This window comes from Protobothrops mucrosquamatus, unplaced genomic scaffold, assembly GCF_001527695.2.
Source record: "Protobothrops mucrosquamatus isolate PMUCROS unplaced genomic scaffold, P.Mucros_1.0 scaffold2150, whole genome shotgun sequence".
NCBI classification, from domain to species: domain Eukaryota; kingdom Metazoa; phylum Chordata; class Lepidosauria; order Squamata; family Viperidae; genus Protobothrops; species Protobothrops mucrosquamatus.
In genome coordinates, this window is record NW_015388248.1 from 185,209 (window position 1) to 208,154 (window position 22,946).

At 35.4% G+C, this 22,946-nt stretch overlaps 1 protein-coding gene across 1 annotated transcript; it reads right to left on the reverse strand.

The window, feature by feature from the left end:
* Positions 1 to 1,068: 1,068 nt before the first annotated feature.
* LOC114923156 (vomeronasal type-2 receptor 26-like) lies at positions 1,069 to 20,026 on the reverse strand. Its single transcript, XM_029285739.1, has 6 exons — positions 19,812 to 20,026; positions 18,758 to 19,049; positions 9,861 to 10,727; positions 8,158 to 8,385; positions 5,239 to 5,365; positions 1,069 to 1,970 (listed from the first exon to the last, which is right to left on the reverse strand). The coding sequence occupies exons 1-6, from the start codon at positions 20,024 to 20,026 to the stop codon at positions 1,069 to 1,071; spliced, it is 2,631 nt and encodes an 876-aa protein (XP_029141572.1).
* Positions 20,027 to 22,946: the final 2,920 nt, after the last annotated feature.

Consider the following 22,946-nt stretch of genomic DNA (forward strand, 5'->3'; position numbering starts at 1 on the left):
TGAGATGTGGATCAAATATCTTGCAAAATACTGGCAAAATGTCTCACCCAGCCAGCCCAACTGCTTCAGAGGCAATTCAGCATAATCAATTGTCAAGATTATTGTAAGGATGCAGTGAAGATATACCTTTTGTTAAAGGTGAGAAATCTTTCAAGTTCAGTGCAGACTGTCAAATTACTAAACTATACAATTGCTGAAAGAATTTATAACTCTTAGAAGAAAGTGAGGAAGTTCTACTGCAATTGTGCTAAATTGTCTAAAAATATCTAAAAAAATTGTCTTTATCAATTTCCGTTTCAATTCATGCCCACTGATTTTAAACACTTGTATCATGTTGTGTTTTAGCTGGAAAAGAAATAATTAAAATGGATATACAATAATAAACTGAGAGTGACCCGGATATTTTTCCTTTATTAGCGTTTCAAAAAGACTTGTGAAAGATTAGAATAATCTTGTGACAAAAGAAAAAGAAAAAAATGAAAGGAAATAAAGTTCAACAACATTATTTGAATGGACTAAAGGTTAAGTTTGTTACACATAAAAGGAATGAATATAAAGTTGGTTATTTGATCAAAGTTAGATAAAATATATATGTTACATTGCTGGTAAGCTTTAATGGACTTTTACTAATAACAAAACTGTAACAACAAAGATTTACCTATTTGTTTCTACATAATAAATAGGACATGGGAAGAAGAGGTCATTTGTTGTATTTTAAGAGGGGCTTATAAATTTATAAAATTATATTTGTAATGAAAGTGGGAAGTAAATTGTTTATATATTTATTTTCTTCTTTATTGTATTATTACTTTTCTTGTTTTCTCTATTTTTTTCTTTTCTTAACTTCTACTCTTTCTTTTTTCCTCTTTTTTTTAGTTTGTACTAGTTTTTATTGCTGTGGGTATATTTTTTAATAAAATTTAGTAAATACTACCATACCAAAAGCAAATATACAAATGCCACCAGAATCAGCCCAGATAGTTTCAAATAGCGCATCAATAGACTCTTTTTTAAAAGTGCACCATATTGTCTTCTACCTGAAAGAGATGTTATAGATTCATTTTTTCTTCAGTGTTTTCTCCACTTAAGTTGATCCCGGTTGTTCAGTTCAGGTCTCACAACAATAATGTACCATTTGGGGAAAAATATGAAACTCAGCAATCCAGCACTGGAAGCTAAAATAGAGAAAATCTCCACAGCGACCATATATTTTCCTTTCGTGCTCAGATAGGTTGGAACAAATGATAACCACACACTGCAGAACACTAACATGCTGAAAGTGATAGATTTGGCCTCATTGAAACTGTCAGGTAAATTTCTGGCAAAAAAAGCTACTATGAAACTGGCAATGGCTAAAAAGCCCATGTACCCAATCACACTGTAAAACATGATGGGAGATGCCTCATTACATTGCAGAGTAATTTCACCCATTCCTGACTGCATATCAGCATCCAGGAATGGGGGACTGGTTGACAGCCACACGGTACAAATGCCTACTTGAATAAGAGAACAAGAAATAACAATGGAACTGGCCAGCCCTTTCCCCATCCAACTAGTCCTTTTTGTTCCTGGTTGGGTAGCTATGAATGCCAGAACCACAGTGATGGTTTTGGCCAATACCGAAGAAACAGCCAGTGAGAAGACAATGCCGAAAACTGATTGCTGCAGGAAACACATAACCTTCTGAGGCTGTCCAATAAAAAGGAATGTACAGAGAAAGCAGAGGAGAAGAGAGGCAAGAAGAATATAAGAGAGATCCCGGTTATTAGCTTTGACGATGGGAGTATTGTGATGTATTCTAAATGTTTTTAACAAGGCAATAGTTATTAGGGAAAGGAAAAGAGCCCCAGTGGTTAAACCTATTCCCATAGGTTCGTTATAGGATAAAAATGTTACAATTTTGGGAATGCAGGCATTCTGATGCTTATTTGGGTAAAGATCTTGTTTGCAGTCAACACAGTCGGGCATATCTGTAAAACAGAAGCTTAGTTTTAGATATACACATATATTATACTGAGATAATTCATTTAACTGTTAATGAGGAAGAACAGTGGTTTTCTATAATAGATACTTTTCTCTTAAAAGATGGCCCATTGTTTATCAAACTTATTTTCCTAATATGTATCCCACTGAAATGCATTCAGTCCAATACTGGGTCTACTAACTTCTCTTGTTCTTTTTTTTTATTCCCACCATTGAAAGTACTGAAGGAAAGTGCTCCATGTTCATTACTAGAAAGCATCATTTTATGGAATCTCTTTGCCATAAAACAAATATTCAGAACTCCTATCTACCAAATCCAGAACTGTTATCTCCCAAACTACAGGAACTTTATATTCTGTTAACAGCTTTTTTTCCACTAAGGTATGTTTTCTTTCAGTGAGTACCCAGATTTCCAGTGAGATGACATCAGGAATTCCTTTGTACTATTATCTCCTTCAGCCCCCATTTTCATTGTTACAATTTCCTTCCTTCCATCTGCATATTTAGCCATGATTCTTCTTCAGTGGAGGACTAGTATTATTAGTATTATGAATTTTATAGGCAACTAGATAACCTGTTGGGTTACCATTTCAGAGATATTTTCTTACCTAAACAAATAAATAGAATGACCATAGACAGCCAATAAAGCAGTGGCAGCATGAGAGAGTTCTAATTTCCTGTATATTAATTTTTCCTTCCTTCCTTCCTTCCTTCCTTCCTTCCTTCCTTCCTTCCTTCCTTCCTTCCTTCCTTCCTTCCTTCCTTCCTTCTTGCCTGCCTGCTTGAGTGCCTTTCCCTCCCCCTCCCTGCCTGCTTGAGTGCCTTTCCCACCCCCCTCCCTGCCTTCTTCCTTTACTTTCTTCCCTATTCTTTCTGCTTTTCTCTTTGTCCCTTTGTTTTCTTCTTCCTCCCTCCCTCCCTCCCTCCATCACCTTCTTATTTCCTTCCAAGGATCCCATCAACTGGTAGGAATCTCTCAGGAATGTTGAAACTGAGGTTGCCATGAGTGCAGCTGACCATGGTAGCACATTGGTAGTGATGAAGCAACAAATACGTTTCCAAATTTCATTTCCTCAGAGAAATATACTCTGGCATTGTTTAATTTAGCCCATTTGGAGTACTTTCCTTGACAAAGACTTGCTCTATGATGCACAATTTCACCCAACTGAAGAATACAACATTTCAAACACAGACAAGTGTTTTATAATATACAGATAAGGATATAAATTGCAAGAATAGCATATCATGGATAATTCCCAGAAGCTAATATCCCACATAAATCATGTGTAGAGTAATCAGAGGGAAAATCTCTTTGATGTTTAAAAAAATTGCTTTAAAAACAGTTTTGAAAAGCTATATTTTTAATTTGGAGGGAGAGCATTTTCTGCATTGGCCCAGAACAGCTTCTATATACATACCTCATTAAAAACAGAAACAAAAAAAATTGGTAGGAGATGAAATTGTTGCACTTTGTCATGAGTTCAAGGTTCAAACATAATTTCTGAAACCTGCATAGCTTTTGTTCAAGTCTAGGAAAGGACAGTGCTTCTTTACAGAGTAATCCAGAAATGATGTCAGCTCAGTCATATCCCTTTAGAAATACCATTTCCATTTCTGTCTAGCTAAGGTCATTTTCCTGTTTATTACTGTTTCTTGGCCTTTCAACTAAAATAAACTGTAATTCAGAATTTCCAGGATCCTATACTTTATTCTTCTTAAAGAGATGGGAATACCAGACCATCTTATTTGTCTCTTGAGAAATCTATATGCGGGTCAAGAAGCAACAGTGAGAAGCAACAGTGAGAACTAAAGAGCCTCCTGATGCGGGTGAAGAAGGAGAGTGCAAAAGTTGGCTTGAAACTCAACATTAAGAAAACCTAAATCATGGCATCTGGCCCTCTCAATTACTGGCAAATAGATGGGGAAGAAATGGAGGTAGTGACAGATTTTATTTTCCTGGGTTCCAAGATCACTGCAGATGGGGACTGCAGCCAAGAAATTAAAAGACACTTGCTCCTGAGGAGGAAAGCTATGGCAAATCTAGACAGCATACTAAAAAGCAGAGACATCACCCTGACAACAAAAGTGCGTATAGTCAAGGCCATGGTTTTCCCAGTTGCAATGTATGGTTGTGAAAGTTGGACCATAAGAAAGGTTGACCGCCAAAAAATTGAGGCCTTTGAACTATGGTGCTGGAAAAGACTCCTGCGAGTCCCTTGGATTGCAAGGCATTCAAACCGGTCAGTCTTAGAAGAGATCAACCCTGACTGCTCTTTACAAGGCCAGATCCTGAGGTTGAAATTCAAATACTTTGGCCACCTAATGAGAAGGAAGGACTCACTGGAGAAGAGCCTGATGCTGGGAAAGATAGAGGGCAATAGAAGAATGGGATGACAGAGAATGAGGTGGCTGGATGGAATCACTGAAGCAGTAGGCATGAGCTTAAATGGACTCCAGAAGATGGTAGAGGACAGGAAGACTTGGAGGAACATTGTCCATGGGGTCGCGATGGGTCGGACACGACTTCGCAGTTAACAACAACAATACTTTATAGTAGTAGTCCATCTGTAGTTATTCACTGTTCAGTACCATTTAAATGAAGATAAAATATAATTCTATTCCTATTTGTTCAGAAATACACTTCATTGATTTTACAAAAATCAGAAGAATGCAATGTATTCTCCAATCTTTTATTGCAGTTCTAGAGTGAAATTATTCCTGTGCTAGAGTTCTGAAGAGCACTGAGTCCATCTCTTTCTCTTTCTACTGCCCAGAAATTTCAGAAAAACTTTATGCTGCTATGTATGCTTTAAAAAAAATCAGGCATAAAGACTGAGTTTACCTACTTAGGACACTACCTAACTTATCTACTTGGGACACCACCTACATATCTATCTATTTTTTATTATGTAATAACCTATTTTATTAAAGAGCAATTAAAATCTGTTTGTCTCTATAATAGTAAAGTATATAACTGTTTGTCTATCACCTATCTATTTTCTGTTTAGACTAAGAAAATGATTGCAACTTAAAACCAACACGAAAGAACTCAAACAATGCAATTTGCTTTTTTTCTGGGGGAATAGCACAATTAAAACAGAAAATGAAATTTAGTGGCAGTAATGGATGGGTAGGATAACTTCCAATATCTAAACAGTAGAAGAATACATTAGAGAAAAAATTATAACTCTAGTGTGATCTTTGTGATAGCTCATATAATTTCATATAATTTGAGAAAAGCACATCATCTCTTACCTTCCCACTCAGAAATCTTGCTTTCTGGGCAAGGAATGCAATCATAGCAGCAGAATGGCTCCCCTTCTTTCTTTTGTTTTCTGTAACCAGGTTGACACTTGTTATTACAGAGTGAGAGAGGTTGCACCTAGTTCACCAATGTGAGTGGAAATCAGAAATTAACATCAATCTTCACAAGAAGAATTGCAGAATCTTTACAGAGCTTTCACAGTTTATTGCAGTGATGGCGAATCTTTTAGAGATCGAGTGCCCAAAAACTGGCCCTGCCCTCACTCCACCCCCCCCACCTGCCCCCGCTCTGCCCCCATCCTCTGCCCCGCTTGTCCAAAGGACCACTCATTGCCTCCAGGGCCTGTCGCAGATCACCCAGGCAGCCCAGCAGCGCTATGGCAGCCATACCCTCTGCCTGCACCCTGCAGCATCAACTGCATGATGGGGTGTGAGGACAGAGTGTTGTCTATGCTGCCTGGCTGCCATGTCCTTGGCTGCGCTGCTCCGTGTGGGCCACGCTTGAGGGCAACTCTCCTTCAGGGGGGCTGCTGGAGAGGAGGGGGTTGTGGGGGGAGAAGAGGCTGGGGCAAGGGCACGTGTGCCCACAGAGAGGGCTCCAAGTGCCGCCTCTGGCACCCGTGCCATAGGTTCGCCACCACTGGTTTATTGTATTCAAAGTCCTTCAGGTTAAAATGTTCTGATGCCAAAATATTGTTTTCTGATTTTGGATCAGCTGTTCCAAGCTTACTGGAAGAATCCCAAATTTGAAACAGGTTATTCCAATCTTCCTTATGAGGAAATTCAATCATTGCTAAAAGACTTACTCTTTAACATTGGTTCAAATTCATAGTGCCAATTATTCCATTGATTGCTTTTAGATAAACTGCTTGCAGATGTAGGTTATTTATTAATTATTAAAATTGAATATAGTGATTCAATTGGAACTGATGTATAAAACTTTATATACAAAAATAACTACATACATACATACAGTGCATTCAGAAAGGCTGTTATGCTGCAGCCTGATTCTACAGTTGTTGAAATTCATTTTTTTCTCATTAATCTACACTTAGTACCCCATAATGATAAAGTGAAAACAGAATTTTAGAAATTCCTGTAAATTTATTAAAAAGAATAAAAAAACATTGAAATATTACATTGGCATAAATATTCAGACCCCTGCAGCAACACTTGAAATTTAGCTCTGGTGCCTTCCATTTCTCTTGATGTTTCTACACCTTGATTGGAGTTGACCAGTGGTAAATTAAATTGATTGGACATGATTTGGAAAGGCACACACCTCTCTATAGAAGGCCTCATAGCTGACAATGCATACAGTAGCAGAGCAAAAGCCATGCCCGCAGAGTTCAGAGACAGGATTATTGCAAGGGAAGGCTACAATAAAATTTCTGCTGCACTGAAGGTTCCTAAAAGCACAGTGGCATCCATAATTCTCAAATGGAAGAAGCTTAGCACAACCAAGGCTCTTCCAAGAGCAGGTCGCTCGGTCAAACTGAGAAATCATGGGAGAAGGACCTTAGTAAAAGAGGTGACCAAGAACCCAGTGGTCACTCTGACTGAGCTCCAGAGATCCTATGTGGAGAGGGGCCAAAGTTGCAGAAAGACAACCATCACTGCAGACCTTCATCGATCTGGGCTTTATGGCAAAATGGCTAGACATAAAACACAGTGTAAAACACATGAAAGCCTGCTTGGTCTGATGAAACCAAGATTGAAGTGTTTGGCCTCAATTTTAAATATTATGTCTGGAAGAAACCAGACACTGCTCATCACATGCCCAATATTGTTCCAACAGTGAAGCATGGTAGTGGCAGCATCATGCTGTGGGGGTGTTTTTCAGCATCAGGGACTGGAAGACTGGTCAGGGTTGAGGAAAAGATGAATGGAGCAAAGTACAGGGATATTCTCAATAAAAATCTGTTCCACAGTGCTTAGGATCTCAGACTGGGCTGAAGATTCACTTTCCAACATGACGATCCTAAGCATACAGCCAAGACAACACAGGAGTGGCTTAGAAACAACTCTGTGAATGTCCTAGAGTGGCTCAGGCAGAGCCCTGACTTGAACCCTATTTAACATGTCTTGAGGAACCTGAAAATGATAGTTCACCAACAGTCACCATCCAACCTGACTGAGCTTGAGAGGATTTACAAGGAAGAATGGTAGAAAGTGTATTGAGTGTAGATTAATGAGGAAAAAAATGAATTTGAACAACTATAGAATCAGGCTGCAGCAAAACAAAATTGACAAAAGTGAAGGCAGTCTGAATACTTTCTGAATGCACTGTATATAGCAACTTGATGAAACGTTTGATAAAAGTGAGATTTTATATATTGCCTTGAACGTACGTTTTTTTAAGAATTTCAAAAATGTAATATTTGCTTACCAATGATTTAATTTTAAGGTATCTGAGCACAAAGAAAAAAACAAATAGAAGAAATGTACAATGTAGAAAGTTGAGAAAGAAAGAAAATAATGTCTTCACACTGAGTTATTACATGAGAAAAAGAAAAGCTTGAAAAAAACCTTTTTTGCCAAAATATATCAATAACCAAAATGAACATAAATGAATTCATCCTCCTATAATAGAATATTATAGAATATAATAGAATAAGAGCAGTAAAAAGAGACCTTTATGGGTAGGATACAATTATATATAATATTCATATAAATGCATGTCCAATTATAGAAACATAGATGTGCATGTTAGAGGAGCATAATGTTTGTACGCTTGGAGACATTCAGATAGAATTTGTTTTTATACATACATTAAAATCAGTAGTTGAATCCAAAATGTTACTAAGGTTGAAGAAATAAGAAACAGAGTAAAACTATACAATATTTGGCAAATCATTCATAGTTAGCAAGAAATATATCCTGAGTCATATTTTAAAACAGTTATCCTACCTGATTAAACCAGTCATGCCAAACAATGAGATTTTTGTTCATCATCATTTTGTGGTCTCTTGCTACTTGTGAGTTGATCATTCCGACTTTTACTCCAATTAAAGACTCATTTGGAAACAAAACCCAGTTTATAACATCAAATGTTGTCAGAAGTACACCATTCTGGTCAAAGGAAATCTTTTCCCCTATGGTATTATTAAAAGACACTTGCTTCAGAAAATAGAGCAACTGAGGATGGAAAGGAAAACAAATGTTTAAGAAAATATTCCAATACGTGAAACTGAACAAAGATGAGAACAATTGTGTCAGGTACCAAAACCAGGAAAGACATGTGATGATTTTTTTCAAACACAGTTCTTTATTATTGCACATTTATAATCAGAATTTTACCACTTTACTCTTGAGAACTGTTCGGGAGGGGCTGTCTTCACCTTTTTCCCTCACACAAAATATCTGGACTGACCTGCTTCTTATTCCTCTTGATTGCACTCCCCCCCCTACCTACTACATTCCATCACAATTTAATTTAACACTAACAAGTTGTTACACCTATGTACTCACAGACACAAGCACATATATGTACTTAGGGTTAATGAAAGATAGCAGCCTCAAATGCCTCTCACAGTATCAAGTTCTGTCGCTTCTAAAACAATCTAACTACTTTTTAAAAATCAAATTGTCTTAAGAAGCAAAAAAAACTATCTGGCAATTCATTATTCGTAGTGTTGAGAAATCCAGGAAATGGATCTCAAAAATACTATAAATTAGGACTTCAGCAATGAAATGAACTTTGTGATGGAGATAAAATTAGCCTTCATTCAAAAGGAAGATTTATTCTAACTGAAACCTAAATAGTTTGTGTGAGAGCCAGACTGTGAGAGCAATGGTTAAGATACCAGGCTATAAACCAGAGCATGAGTTCTGTTCTGCCTTAGGCATGAAGTCAACGGGGTGAACATGGGCCAGTCCCTCCCTCAGCCTTAGGGGAAAAAAGCAGTGCTATACCATATCCAAACATTTAGCCAAGAAAAGTACAAGAACTAGTCTAAGCAGTTGCCAGGAGTTAACACTGAGTAGAGCACAGACATACAACCACCTAAATAAATAATTAATATGTTTGTGATATGAATGTGTTTCCTGAATCTTTGTGGTAGTTAATTTTAACATTAATTAATTGAGTAGGTAATAACTACAGCTATTATCACTCACCTTGAACTGGTCTATAACAATACTAAACTGAACTCAACTACTATATACTTGGGATTAAGCTCTATTTAAATTAGTGCAAAATAATTATGAGTAACTCTATTTAGGCTTAGGTTGAGAATGAAAAGAAGAGAAGCCTTCTCAAATTTTACATTTAAAGAATAGGAAATGACATCTTACATAACATAAAATAATATTTTTAAATAGGCTTCTCAAGAAAGTTACGTTAAAGAATGTAGTGTGATCCCTAAAAAAGTGTTTCAACTTGGCAAAATATTTCAAGTGTCTTTTTACATAAGCTACTACTCATAATTATAATAAAAATGGATCAAAACATTGTACACACAGTATTATAGGCATGATTATGCTGACACATGGATTCTTACTACAAGTTGGCCCACCAGGGTTTATATAAACAACTACTACTATGCTTTTATTGTAGTAATGGCCTCACCAGTGAAAATGATGCATTAATAGACTTTTTAGATATACATTACCTCCCATGACTGCTGAGTCAGAGATGTCCATCTCTCCCTCTCCATCATTCTGTTCTGCTTGAATCTGGATGAATACATGGCATGCAAAGCATGAGCCACAGCGAAGGCAGCATTATAGATGCTGTAGCTATGCCCAGTAATGGTTTTCTCTAAAAGGTTTTCAGAAATGTTCTCCAAGCTCTCCAGCCCAGTGCAGAGATCACTATTTGTATGGTTCAAAATCCAGTTGGGGAAGGTGCAACCAAAAGCATAAGACCAAAAGTCTCTTATTAAGAAATCTTCTTTTGCATTGGAAGGCTTTCTCTCCAGAATGAATTGCAGAAATCCTGGCAACCCATTGGAATGGACAATCAATGATAAAGCTCCAGAATAGATAAGTTTAGCAGATTTCTGACCCTGTTTATTACTATAGGACTTAAGTTCTAGCTGAGCAGTCAAAATCCACACTTTACCTTCTGTTGTGTTTGTTCTTTCACTGTCTCTTCCTAGGCCTAGCAACCAGTCCAAAAACACTGGAGTTTGAAGATGACCAAACAGGAGAAATACATTGGCTGTGCTGGTTACAAATTTATTCCATAGTTTAAATGTCCACTTTTTAATATCCCCATATTCAATTATCATGCCTAAGTTATGGACTGTGTCTATAAAATCAAAACAAATCCCATGAGTGGCAAATTCTGGTACTATAACTTGAAGTACCCATTCAGAATTAATTCCAGTTGCAATGAAAAATCCAATCCATGTCCACCTGAAATAAAGAAGTAATTCAAGAATCTCCCTGTACTGATAATCTTCATTTGGGACCATTTGGTAGAAGTAAGGGGATTGGGTGTGATCCATCATCACTGGAGCAGAGCCATAGGACAGCTGAACAGATTGGTATTTGAAGAATTAACAAAGAATGAAATAGAATGGAATTATTTATTGTTCTATATTTTAAAGAAGAGAACTGATCCTTTTTTAGAACACAAACTTCATCAAAACACTAAAAAATAATTAATTACTATATTTTATAGTTTGAAGTTCTTTTGGATAAGAAAACATTTCCACTTTTTTGTGACTACCATTTAACATTACTCAGTAAAAAGAGCCTTTAAGGAAAACAAATTCTATTCTGCTAAGGTATTCACAATTTTAATAGGAATAAACATGTATAGAAATACATACATATATACAAGCTATGGATACTACTTTGGAAAAGGAAGATTTATATTTGGTGATGTTATACTCACTCTCATTTCAAAATTTAAAGAATTTCATAATGGACATTTCTGGCAGCATATCTGACTTGATATCAATTGACCTGATATCAATTGGGAGACAGATTCTGCAGCAAGTGGGAGATCAAATAGATTCCTAACCTAACCAACCTAGCTGACAACTTTGTCATCAAAAAGGTAGAGGAAGGAACTAGAGGAATTAGAGGAAAAGCTATACTGGACCTAATTTTTTACTAAAAGAGAAGAAGTAATAGAGAGAGCCTTTAAAAAATTCCACGATGAAAATTCTAAAGGGGAAAACAACTCAAGATGTGTGGGAAACTCTACAAAATATGATCATAAAGTCCAGCACATTTCCATTGAAAAAGAAAAACAAGAAATCAAAGAAGAAACCAGCATGGTTGCACAAAAATCTCTTTGATAAATTTTCTGTAAGATCTCCATTTATAATTATTTTGGCTGTTTGTTTACAATAAATTGTTTTGATTACATTTATAAAGTTTTTCCCAAAGTCCATTTCTGCAAGTTGCTGGAACATAAATTGCCAGTTTACATTGTCAAATGCTTTCTGCGCATCAAGGAATATTAAAGCCACTTGTTTCCCTGAATGAATTTCCTAGTACTCTAACACAGGGGTGTCAAACTGCCAGCCCACAGGCCGGATGCGTTATGAGGAAACCACGCCTACCTCATTGCCGGCAATGGGAAAAAAGCTCTGATACGTTGCGCAACATCATATGACATAGCGAGTTTGACATGTCTGCTCTAACACATCAAGAATCATTCGTAAATTATTTTTATCTGTCTTTTAGGTATAAAACCATTTTGGTCTGTATGTATAAATTCGATCAAAAATTTCTTTAGTCTTTCTGCTATTATTGAGGCAAAGATTTTATAATCTACATTTAGTAGTGATATTGGTCTATAATTTTTTATTTGTGTTAAATCAGAATCTTCTTTGGGTATTAAATTAATGTTGGCTTCAGTCCATGTATTTGGTATTTTAGCTTCCAGCAGTAGTTCATTATACAGTTCTTTCGGGATTGGACTTAATACATCTTGTAATGATTTATAAAACTCTGCAGGTAATCCAGCTGGCCAGGAGTCTTATCATTTTTTTTTTGCCTTTTTATAGCCTCTATAATCTCCATCATTGATATTTTTCCATTTAATATGTTTCGAATATTCTCTGAAATTTTTGGTAAGTCTGCTTTTTTAAAATATTGTTGTATTTTTTCTTTTGGAATTTCTTTTGCCTTATAAAGTATTGCATAATATGCTTTAATATTTTTTTAATTGTATCATTTTGAAACTATAATTCACATTTTGGATCTTGCAGCTTGTTTATCAATTTTTTCTCTCTTTCTTTTTTCAGTCTATATGTTAACCATCTCCTTGGCTTGTTGGCATTTTCAAAGAAGTTCTGTTTAGCCCTTTTAATCTGTTGAGCCATTATTTCCATCTCGGCTAGATTTAATTTATGTTTTCTTATCTCCATTTGTTTCTTAAGTATTTTCTTTTGTGGATCTATTTATAATTCTGATTCTAATTTTCTGAATTCTTCCTTCAACTTTAACTGTTGTTGTTTCTTTTCTTTATTCTTTCTAGAGATATAAGTTATAGCCACCCCTCTGAAATATGCTTTAGCCGTATACCACACATTTTGAAGTGATGTTTCTTCTTTCTTGTTTATTTTGAAGAAAAAATCCATTTCCTTTGTTGCTAGTTGTAGAAATTCTTTTTCTTTCAATATAGATTTATTCAAGGACCATCTTAATTTTTTCTTAGTTCCTCTCTAAGTCATCTTTATTGGATCATGATCTGCCCCAACATTAGTTTCTATCTCAATTTCTTGTATCATCATATTAAGTTCCAAAGATGTCCATATCATATCAATTCTAGACCATGATTTATGTCTATTTGAGTAAAATGTATATTGTAATTTCTTTGGATTTTTTTCTTTCCATATATCTTGGATATAGAGTTCTTCTGTCATTTTTAAAAATGCTTTAGGTAATATATTTCCTTCTTTTCTCCCTTGTTTGGGAGAAACAGTTCCATCTGTTATTGCATTAAAGTCTCCCATTATACAAAGATTTTGATAGTTTAAATCTAATATTTTTATATAGTTTTGGTAAAATTGTTCTTGTTTATCTGCATACATTGCTAACATCAGTATCTGTTTTTGATCCATCATTATTTCCACCATTAATATTCTCCCCTCTTCATCCATATAAACTTGTTTGTGGTTCATTGTTTCTTTAATGTATAGAGCTATTCCTCTTTTCTTTTGAAGTGCTAATGCAAAGTGAAGTTTACCAATTTTCGGATGTTCTAACAACTTATAATGTTATCTCTTAATGTGTGTTTCTTGAAGACAAATTATATCCATTTTTAATTTTTGTAATCATTTAAAGATTTGTCTCCTTTTTGAAGGAGAATTTAGTCCATTTATATTCATTGACAAAATCCCATTCTCCTCCATCTCTTTCAATTATATCTAGGTCTTAATCTTCTAGTCGATCTTATCTGTCTCTGATCTCTTGGCCTTGTTCCTTCTTCTGTATATGTGTTTTTAATTTATTCCTCCTCTTTTGGTTTGACTGCTCCTTCTACTGCCATTTCTCCCTGTTTCTTTGTTTCTCTCTTTGTACCGGATTCAGAGTCACCTCCTTCCAAAAATGCTCTATGATTGTTGAAGAATTCCATTGCTTTAAGTGGTGTATCCAGTCTATATCTTTATGTATCCCAGTAAATTAAAATCCCTTCTGGAATCAGCTATCTGAAATTCACTCCTTTTTCAATTAATTTTCTAGTTAGAAACTGGTATTCTCTTTGGTATTCTGTTATTGTCCTAGAAATTTGTTTGAGGACTACAATTTCTTTTTCTTTGTATTTCAAAGGTTTGTCTCTTACTCTTCTCAAAATCTCATCTCTTGTAGATCTTTTAAGAAATCTAACATGTACGTCCCTGGGGACTTTATTTCTTCTGGCATCGTTTGAGTTGACTCGATAGATCTGGTCTAATTCTCTTTCCATTTGCTGTTTCCCAGTTCCTAATGTGTCTACCAATAATTCCGTTATCAAGCCTAAGAGATCCTCTTCCTTATCTTCCATTATATTTTGAAACCTTTAAAAGTATGAGGCTCTTTCCATCTCCATCCCAGCTATTGAGTCTTCTAGTTTTTCATTTATTTGGATCTACTTCTGATTTTCATCTTTTAAAACTTCTAGTTTCTGGTCAACCTCAGTTGATTTATCTTCTATTTTTTAATTCTTTGTTGATTATCTGTGATCATCTGTTTAAAATTTTCAAATCGAGAATCCATATTGTTAATATTTTTATTCATTTTATCAAAATCACTTTTCAACTCCTCATGGTTTCTCTTTGTGACCACCATGTGAGTAGCGATTGCCTTTTGAATTGCTTGTAGGGTCGGTTGAGTTTCCTTTTGGAAGTTATTAGCTTTTTCTTGTTGAAGCATTGTATCAATTGATCTCTGATAGACTGGACTTGCAGAAGCTGAAGAGGGAGCAGAAGATCCTTTTTTCCCAACTTTAGATAGGTTGTGAGCGCTCATCTTTATATTTAAATCATACATTGTAATCCACCAATAAGTCAAAATTTATAATCCAATAGGCTCCTAACAAATAGGAGAGGTAAAGAATAAAAATAGTAAATGATAAAAAAGAGCAAAAGGGAAAAAAGAAAAAAGAAGGAAAAAAATATATCAAAATTTGTAATCCAAAGTATTCTGTTCAAAGGGATTTCTTATTATTCACTTTTTCAAAACAGCTTGTAAAAATTCCAGGTCAAACTGTATTTGTAATCCAGGGAAGGCCGATGACTCCAAACACAGTTTTTATTTATAATTGTAATCTATCCTGTAGGATAGGGCAATTCAAAAAGAGTCTTTCTTTTTCAGCCACAATCTTCAGGACTTTAAACTCCAAGGACACCAAAATGTTTAAACTATAACCTATGTCTGGGCATACATCCACGTTTTTAAGACTCCAGTCAGAGCAACTCAGAAAGATAAAGACAAGGGGGGGGGGAAGCAAGCTTGAAGGTAGTTCTCAGTTTTGCCACTGGAGGTCATTTGATGTCCATTCCCACCACACTTTAAAAAAGTTTAAGAAGTTAAAACCCGCTGATTTCCAAACAAGGAATAAACAAACAAAAAAAAGATTTATAAATCCAAATGTTTTCCAAATTATCCTTCTTTTATGCCTCAGTTATTTTCACAATATTGTTATAAGTCATTTTTAATTTCCCCAAAGCTTAAATTGCTGCTTATAGTTCAGGAGGGAAGGGTAAGGAAAAAAGCCCCCTTCTCCCTGGAACTTGGGGATTTCTTGCTTTTGAATGCTGTTTCCCAGAACCAGTATTTTCACTTGTAGAGAGATAAGGAAAATAGTCTCACCCAGATCAGCTGTTTTGCCTTTCGCTTGTAAAATTTGTTGTCTCCAACAATCAGCTGCTTCTGGCAGACCACATGGGTGCACTCAGCCTTTTTTCCTGCCAGTCCCGAGGGCTCCTTTTGATCAAGCAGTAGCTGGCCTGCAATCTGCAAAGTTTCACCCTTTGGCCAGTCTCCTTTACGGGGTGACTTTTTGTCCTATTGGACTCCCCAGATGGTAGAAATCGGACTTGGGGAGGGGAGATTCATTCCTCAGCACCCATCTTGCAGCAACGTCACAGAAACTCCAGAAAACTTCAACATTAAAAAGGGCACAAGACAGGGATGCCCACTATCTCCATTACTATTTATACTAACACTGGAAGTACTGAATAGAAATATTAGACAAGATATAGAAATTAAAGGACTGGAAATAAAAGATGAGAAATATAAACTACAAGCATTTGCAGAAGATTTTGTTTTCATATTGGAAGATCCATTGGAAACAAGCACTAAACTTATGGAGAAAATAGACAAATTTGGAGAAGTGGCAGGGTTGACAATAAACAGAGAAAAGACTAAAGTGCTAACAAAGAATCTAACAGAAAAACAAAAAAATCAACTAATAAAAAAAATCTTCGAATAGTTAAAAAAGTTAAATATTTGGGAATTTATCTAACACCAAGATGTGTAACAATAAAAGAAGATAATTATGTAAGACTGCTAAAACAAATAAAATTGGATTTGTAAAAGTGGAAAAACTTCCATCTTTCAATGTTGGGGAGTATAGCAACAGTGAAAATGAGTAGCTTATCAAAAATACTCTTTTTATTTCAAATGATTCCTGTAAGGTTGGGAAAAGTCTTTTTTGATGAACTGAATAAAACAATATTGAAATTTATCTGGCAAGGAAAAAAAGCTAGAATTAGATTGAAAATGCTACAAGAAGCAAAAGAAAGTGGAGGATTTGGACTGCCGGACTGGATGTTATACTACCAAGCAATTATTTTAACATGGCTTAAAGAATGGATAATGCTTAGAGAAAAAAGACTCAGTGTATTTTGGAACATGGGATAATTCCTATCAATGGCTAGAAAAACGAGTTAGAGATAAAGGAATGTGATATGTAACTTTGAATATATATTAGCAAAAAGAAGACTATTGAGCAATTAATTAACATATTGTTTATGATAATTAACTATTATCTATTATTGTTTGTTAAACACATGAACCCAGACATTATGCTGTTTGCTAAATATTGAGAATGTTATTTGGAAAAACCCCAACACCAACCCTAATCCTAACCAACACCAACCCCACCTTATTTCCTAACCCTATAAAAACTAATAAAATTTATACAAAAAAATCTCTCTGATAAATTGAAAGCCAAAAAGGACAAGTACAAAAAATGGAAAGAGGGACACATAACTAAGGCAGAGTATCAGCAGACGAAGTCAAGAAAGCAAATGCTCAGAATGAACAAAGACTTGCAACAAAAGTCAAAGATAATTAAAAAAAAGTTTATTTCAACATATAAATAACAAAAAAAAGTCAAGGAAACAGTAGGTCCACTTAAGGAAGTAAGATGGCAAGGCAGCAGAGAGAAAGTGGAACTGCTTAACTCATTCTTTGCATCAGTCTTCATGCAAAAAAAAAACCATAGCCCAACCTACCAAAAATATAACTGTAAAAGGCAGACTAGAAATAAAAATTAAAATAAGTAAGAAAATAGTTAGAAAACACCTATCTGATCTTGATGAATATAAATCAACAGGATCTGATGGATTGCATCCTAGAGTTCTGAAGGACCTGGCAGATGTTATTTCAAAACAATTCAACAAAGTAGACCACAACACACTTCTTGGTAAGCTAGAAAAATGTGGTATAGAAAACAGATCGATTTGTAACTGGCTGACAAACTGTACTCAATGAGTTTTTCTTAATGATACTACATCTACATGGAGGGAAGTAAGCAGTGAGGTATCACAAGATTCCGTCTTGGACCCAGTACTCTTCAATATCTTTATAAATGACTTAGATGAGGGAATAGAAGGGGAACTCATCAAATTTGCAGATGACACTAAGCTGGCAGCAATAATCAATATCCCAGAAGACAAACTCAGGGTCCAAAAAGATCTTGACAGATTTGAACAATGGGCCCGATCCAACAAAATGAAATTTAATGTGGAGAAAAGCAAGCTTGTACACCTAGGCAGGAAAAACGAAAGTTACAAGTACAGATTAGGCTAAATCTGGCTCAAAAACAATAACTGTGTGAGGGAACTTGGAGTCCTTGTGGATGATCACTTAAACATGAGTCAGCAGTGTGTGGCAGCAGCCAAAAAAGCTAATACAGTCCTTGGTTGTATAAACAGAGGAATAGAATCAAAATCACATGAAGTATTAGTACTGCTTTATAAAGCCTTAAGAAGGCCATACTTGGAACATTGCATCCAGTTTTGGTCACCACATTGCAAAAAAGATGTTAAGACTTTGGAAAAAGTGCAAAAAAGAGCAATTAAAATGATCAAGGACCTGGAGACAAAAATATATGAAGAAGGGTTGCAGGAATTGGGTATGGGTAGTCTAGAGAAAAGAAGGACTAGGGGTGACATGACAGCAGTGTTCCAATATTTGAGGGGCTGCCCCCCAAAAAAGAGGGGATCAACCTATTTTCCAAAGCTCCAGAAGGCAAGACAAGAAACAATGGATGGAAACTACTCAAGAAGAAAAGCAACCTGGAATTAATGAGGAACTTCCTAACAGTGAGAACAATTAACCAGTGGGACAGCTTGCTTTCAGAACTTGTGGGTGCTTCATGACTGGAAGTTTTTTAAGAAGAGACTGGAAAGTCACTTGTCTGAAATGGTATAAGGTCTCCTGCTTGAGCAGGGAATTGGACTCCTGCTTGAGCAGGGAGTTGGACTAGATAACCTTCAAGGTCCCTTCCAGCTCTACTCTGATTGACTTAATGGATCTGCTGTGGGATCCTTTCATGGACAAAATGTGGCAAGAATTCATCCTTCCCAGATAGTGTAAAGGTTTTTATAGTTATTCGACAGTTATCAGCTATTATTTAAATTTTGTGCAAAGAAATATTTTTAATGCTGGAACTCTCTCTGACAGATTAGCTATGTTGCCATTCCAGTAAGCTTAATATGATTACTGTAAATAAATCGATCTTTGTCTAGAGAACACACCAATAACTGAGGAGAAAAAAAAAAGATAATTGGATTACTAATAAATGTTTGTAATCCACACATATAATATAACTTACCTGAGAAATCTTATAGATGCTAAAAATAGTTGGGATTTGATAGGAAGATTCAATGCCAAGTCCTTCAATGATTGCAAGAAGATTGCCTTTACTGCCACAGTGGTAATTGGGGAGAAAATGCTTCTTTGGAGAAATAAGTTGCATTGCAGAACGAAAAGCCCACCTGGTATTGATATGGCTATCATAGATATGGAATCCGAGGGTAATGTTGGGTAAGATCTGGGGATCTTCATTGATTTTCTTTATTGCAAAGACCAAGGCTAGAATATGCTGGTAGTTCTGAGTCATAACCCTACAGTGGGGTTATACCATAGTTTAAGAGGCATACTTGGTACAAAAACCTGAGCAATCACCCCAAAAGATAATCTATAAATTAAAGGAAGGCAGAGGCACCCTTTTATATAGTGTCAAACAAAATTACATAAAATCTATGTAAAATCTCTGGAGTTGATTTATAGTATAGTTTAGATCTACATTTTATGTCTCTATATATTTTATGTACAGAAATTTTCTGATAGATTTAAAATCATTATATAATTTTGATTACTCTAGTCTAGAGGAAAACATTCAGAATTAATTTTTTTGAAGAAATATGGTGATCTGACATGAAGAAGAGTTGTAATTTCAAGCAAGAATTAAAAGAAACACTGCAAATGAATGAGAATGCATTTCCTATTAGAAAATTAAACATTGTAATTGTAACTTTAACCAAGAGGAATGTTGAATTCAGAAAATATTAATCTAAATGAATGAAAATGCATTTGCTAGTTGAGTTTTAAATATGTAATTATAGCTTTTTATGGACTTATTTAGCTAAATTTAGGCTTCATAATTATGTTGATAACTTTTAGATTTATTAAACATTATTTTAAATACCAATATATAAGCTATATTTCCTCAGAGAAGTAGAGGAGCAAAAATAGATTTCTAATCTGTTCTTTATTTCTCAAAACAATCTACTTCATTCCTTCATTGCAAACAATCACACTCATAAATTTGATCTGCTACATGTAATCTGCACAAAAGCATACAAAAGTCAAACTCAATTCCTTACAGGTGTTCTTCCAAGTATATGGGAGGTGGTGGTTCATCAAAAGGATTTGGTCTGGAGACAAAGAATGTGTGACAAACAAGGCCACCAAAGAGTAAATCCCCAGGCTGAAGGTACTTGTGAAAAATATGATGGTGATCTACACTTCGGCACTTTACATGTCTCTGGCCTGTCACATGGGGCAGCAACAGGAAGAGCAATGCAGCTACTATCAACATATTAAGTACAAACTGACCCTCTAAACTAAAACACCAATGCATCTACAGCCACATCTATGATAATAACAATAGCTAGATATACATGAAAATTTAAATATAATGACTGAATCACAGAATATATGCTTGAAACAATTTGATTAAAATCTGTCTGTAATTTTAGTCCTGACTTTATGTAAATACAATATGTGCGTCCACGCATGCATACACAGAGAGAGAGAGAGAGAGAGAGAGAGAGAGAGAGAGAGAGAGAGAGAGAGAGAGAGAGAGAGAGAGAGAGAGAGAGAGAGAGAGAGAGAGAGAGAGAGAGAGAGAGAGAGAGAGAGAGAGAGAGAGAGATACAATATACAATCACACAGGAATATGTGATCATACTTGTAAGAGGTTTTGATACAAACAAGAGGGAAATAGGAAAGGAATAGAGATAATTATAGCTGTTTGATGGCTAGAATTGGTGAATTCTCTATAGCATTGCTAAGAACTAAGTGTGATATATTTCCCTTGAAAATGTATTGTATTCATGCTGTTCTGTAAATAAACATAAAAACATGTTTTAGAAACACATTATTTCTAATAAAATGCACCACTCCGAAAAATGCTTTTTATTTCCTTATTGGAACCAAATTACAAATATACAGTAAAGGCATGTAGAAAATAGGCAAATCCTCAGGTCAGAAGTTCTTACAGTAATTAACTAAAGTAACTGGATGACTACCTATAATATCTATTGGTAAAGTCTACTTTGGGGAGAACCAATGTTCCATTTCTTTTCATCAACCCTTTCAGAAACAATCCTCCTCCTCCTCCTCCTCCTCCTCCTCCTCCTCCTCCTCCTCCTCCTTGTGTGCCTTTTTGTGATTTAACATCATGGCCAAAAATATACCTGGACTGAAAACCACTGGTAATAGGCTGGAAGGGATTCAATCTGGACAGAGGACTACCATATCCTTCCATTGGGTGATTTTACAGACAATTCTCAAATAATCTCTTGTTCTACACTTATAGGCCATCAAAAAGTAGATCTCACTTTTCTCTCTGGCAAGGTTTTATATGTTCTGGAAATGGAGATGATTCCATGATCCATGACATGATCAAATTATATTATGATATAGAGGTAATGATAGCAATCTTTTATTTAAAACAAGTTATATTTTCCCACCAAAAAAATTCAATATCATAGATACCAACTATAAAGCATCTTATAAAGATTTTCTTTATAAGATGATGCCAATGTAATTTTATTGTTACGTTCCCAAGTTTGCTGCCATTGGCAAATCTATTGCCCAGGTAACCATCGTTTCTTTGACTTGTTCCTCATATAACTGAAGACACCAGCCTGAAGATGACGAATGTGACTTCGTCGAAATGTCGCCAAGGTACTTTTAATTCTACGCGGGAGAAAACCCGAATAACTAAAGACCTACATATATATATATATATATATATATATATATGGTTAATAATGTCAGTAAAAATACGATTCCCGGGTATATCCATGTCGCAAAACAAATCTCGACCACCAGGAAAATCAAAACTAGAAAAATTTTAATAAAACCGAGCTTTCATCGGGAACTTCCGACATCGTCAGGAAGAAGAAGAACCCTGACATCGAAGAACCCTGATGATGTCGGAAGTTTCCGATGAAAGCTCGGTTTTATTAAAATGTTTCTAGTTTTGATTTTCCTGGTAGTCGAGATTTATTTGTTTTGTGACATGGATATACCCGGGAATCGTATTTTTACTGACATTATTAACCATTATGATAGAGCAGTACTGCTCACAGCTAGACGATGGGAAAAACTGATGCGCCACATCTCAGCCTGCTACCGCAAACTGGCGTTCCTACACACTTGCATCCGGGAAGACCTACCACCCAAATCACTGAGGAGAAAGCGATCTATATATAGAAAGCGATCTATATATAGCGATCTAAGTCAGCTTTTATGTGCTTTACTAACTTTCCATAATTGTCTTCTTTAATTGATGAGCACCGTGCAGAAATAACAATTCCCAGATATTTTAATTTAGGAACTATTTGTATACCTAATTTTCCCCAAGATTTTCTTTTTGTGTATTAGTCATATTTTTGGCTATGATCTTTGCTTTGTTTCTATTTATTTTCAAGCCTGCCGAATCTCCATACTCCTCCAATATTTCGAATAGCTTCTGACTTGATTGCACTGGATCCTCCAATATAAATACTAAATCATCAGCATATGCTTGGAGTTTTTATATTTCCTTCTTGATCTCAAGCCCTTTAATCTGCTCCTCTTGCCTTACTACTCTTGCTAGAATCTCCAATGTATATATAAACAGCAACGGTGAGAGAGGGCATCCTTGTCTTGTACCTTTCTGAATACTAAATTTATTAGTGGCCTCACCATTTATTATAATCTGAGCATTCTGTTCAGAGTATATTGCGGTTATTACGTTTAAGAAATTTTTACCAACATCCATTAATTTCAATTGTTGAATCAAAAATAGCCAATTAACATTATCAAATGCTTTCTGTGCATCAAGAAACAAAAGTGCCACTTGGCGGTCGCTATGCAATTCATAAAATTCAAAAATGTCTATAATTGTTCTTATCTTCCACTTAATCTGCCTATTCGGTAAAAACCCATTTTGGTCACAATGTATAAAGTCAATTAAATAGTTTTTAAATCTCTCTGCCATTATTGATGCGAAAATCTTATAATCAGCATTTAGTAGAGAGATAGGCCTATAATTTTGTATCTGTGTTCTGTCCGCATCTTCTTTTGGTATTAGTACTATGTTTGCCTCTAACCAAGATTTAGGTATTTGTGCATCAGTTAAAACGGCATTAAAAACTTCTAATAGGTATTGGTTGAATACATTTTGCTGCTCTTTGTATAACTCCACTGGTATTCCATCTGGGCCGGCCGCCTTGTTGTTCTTTTGT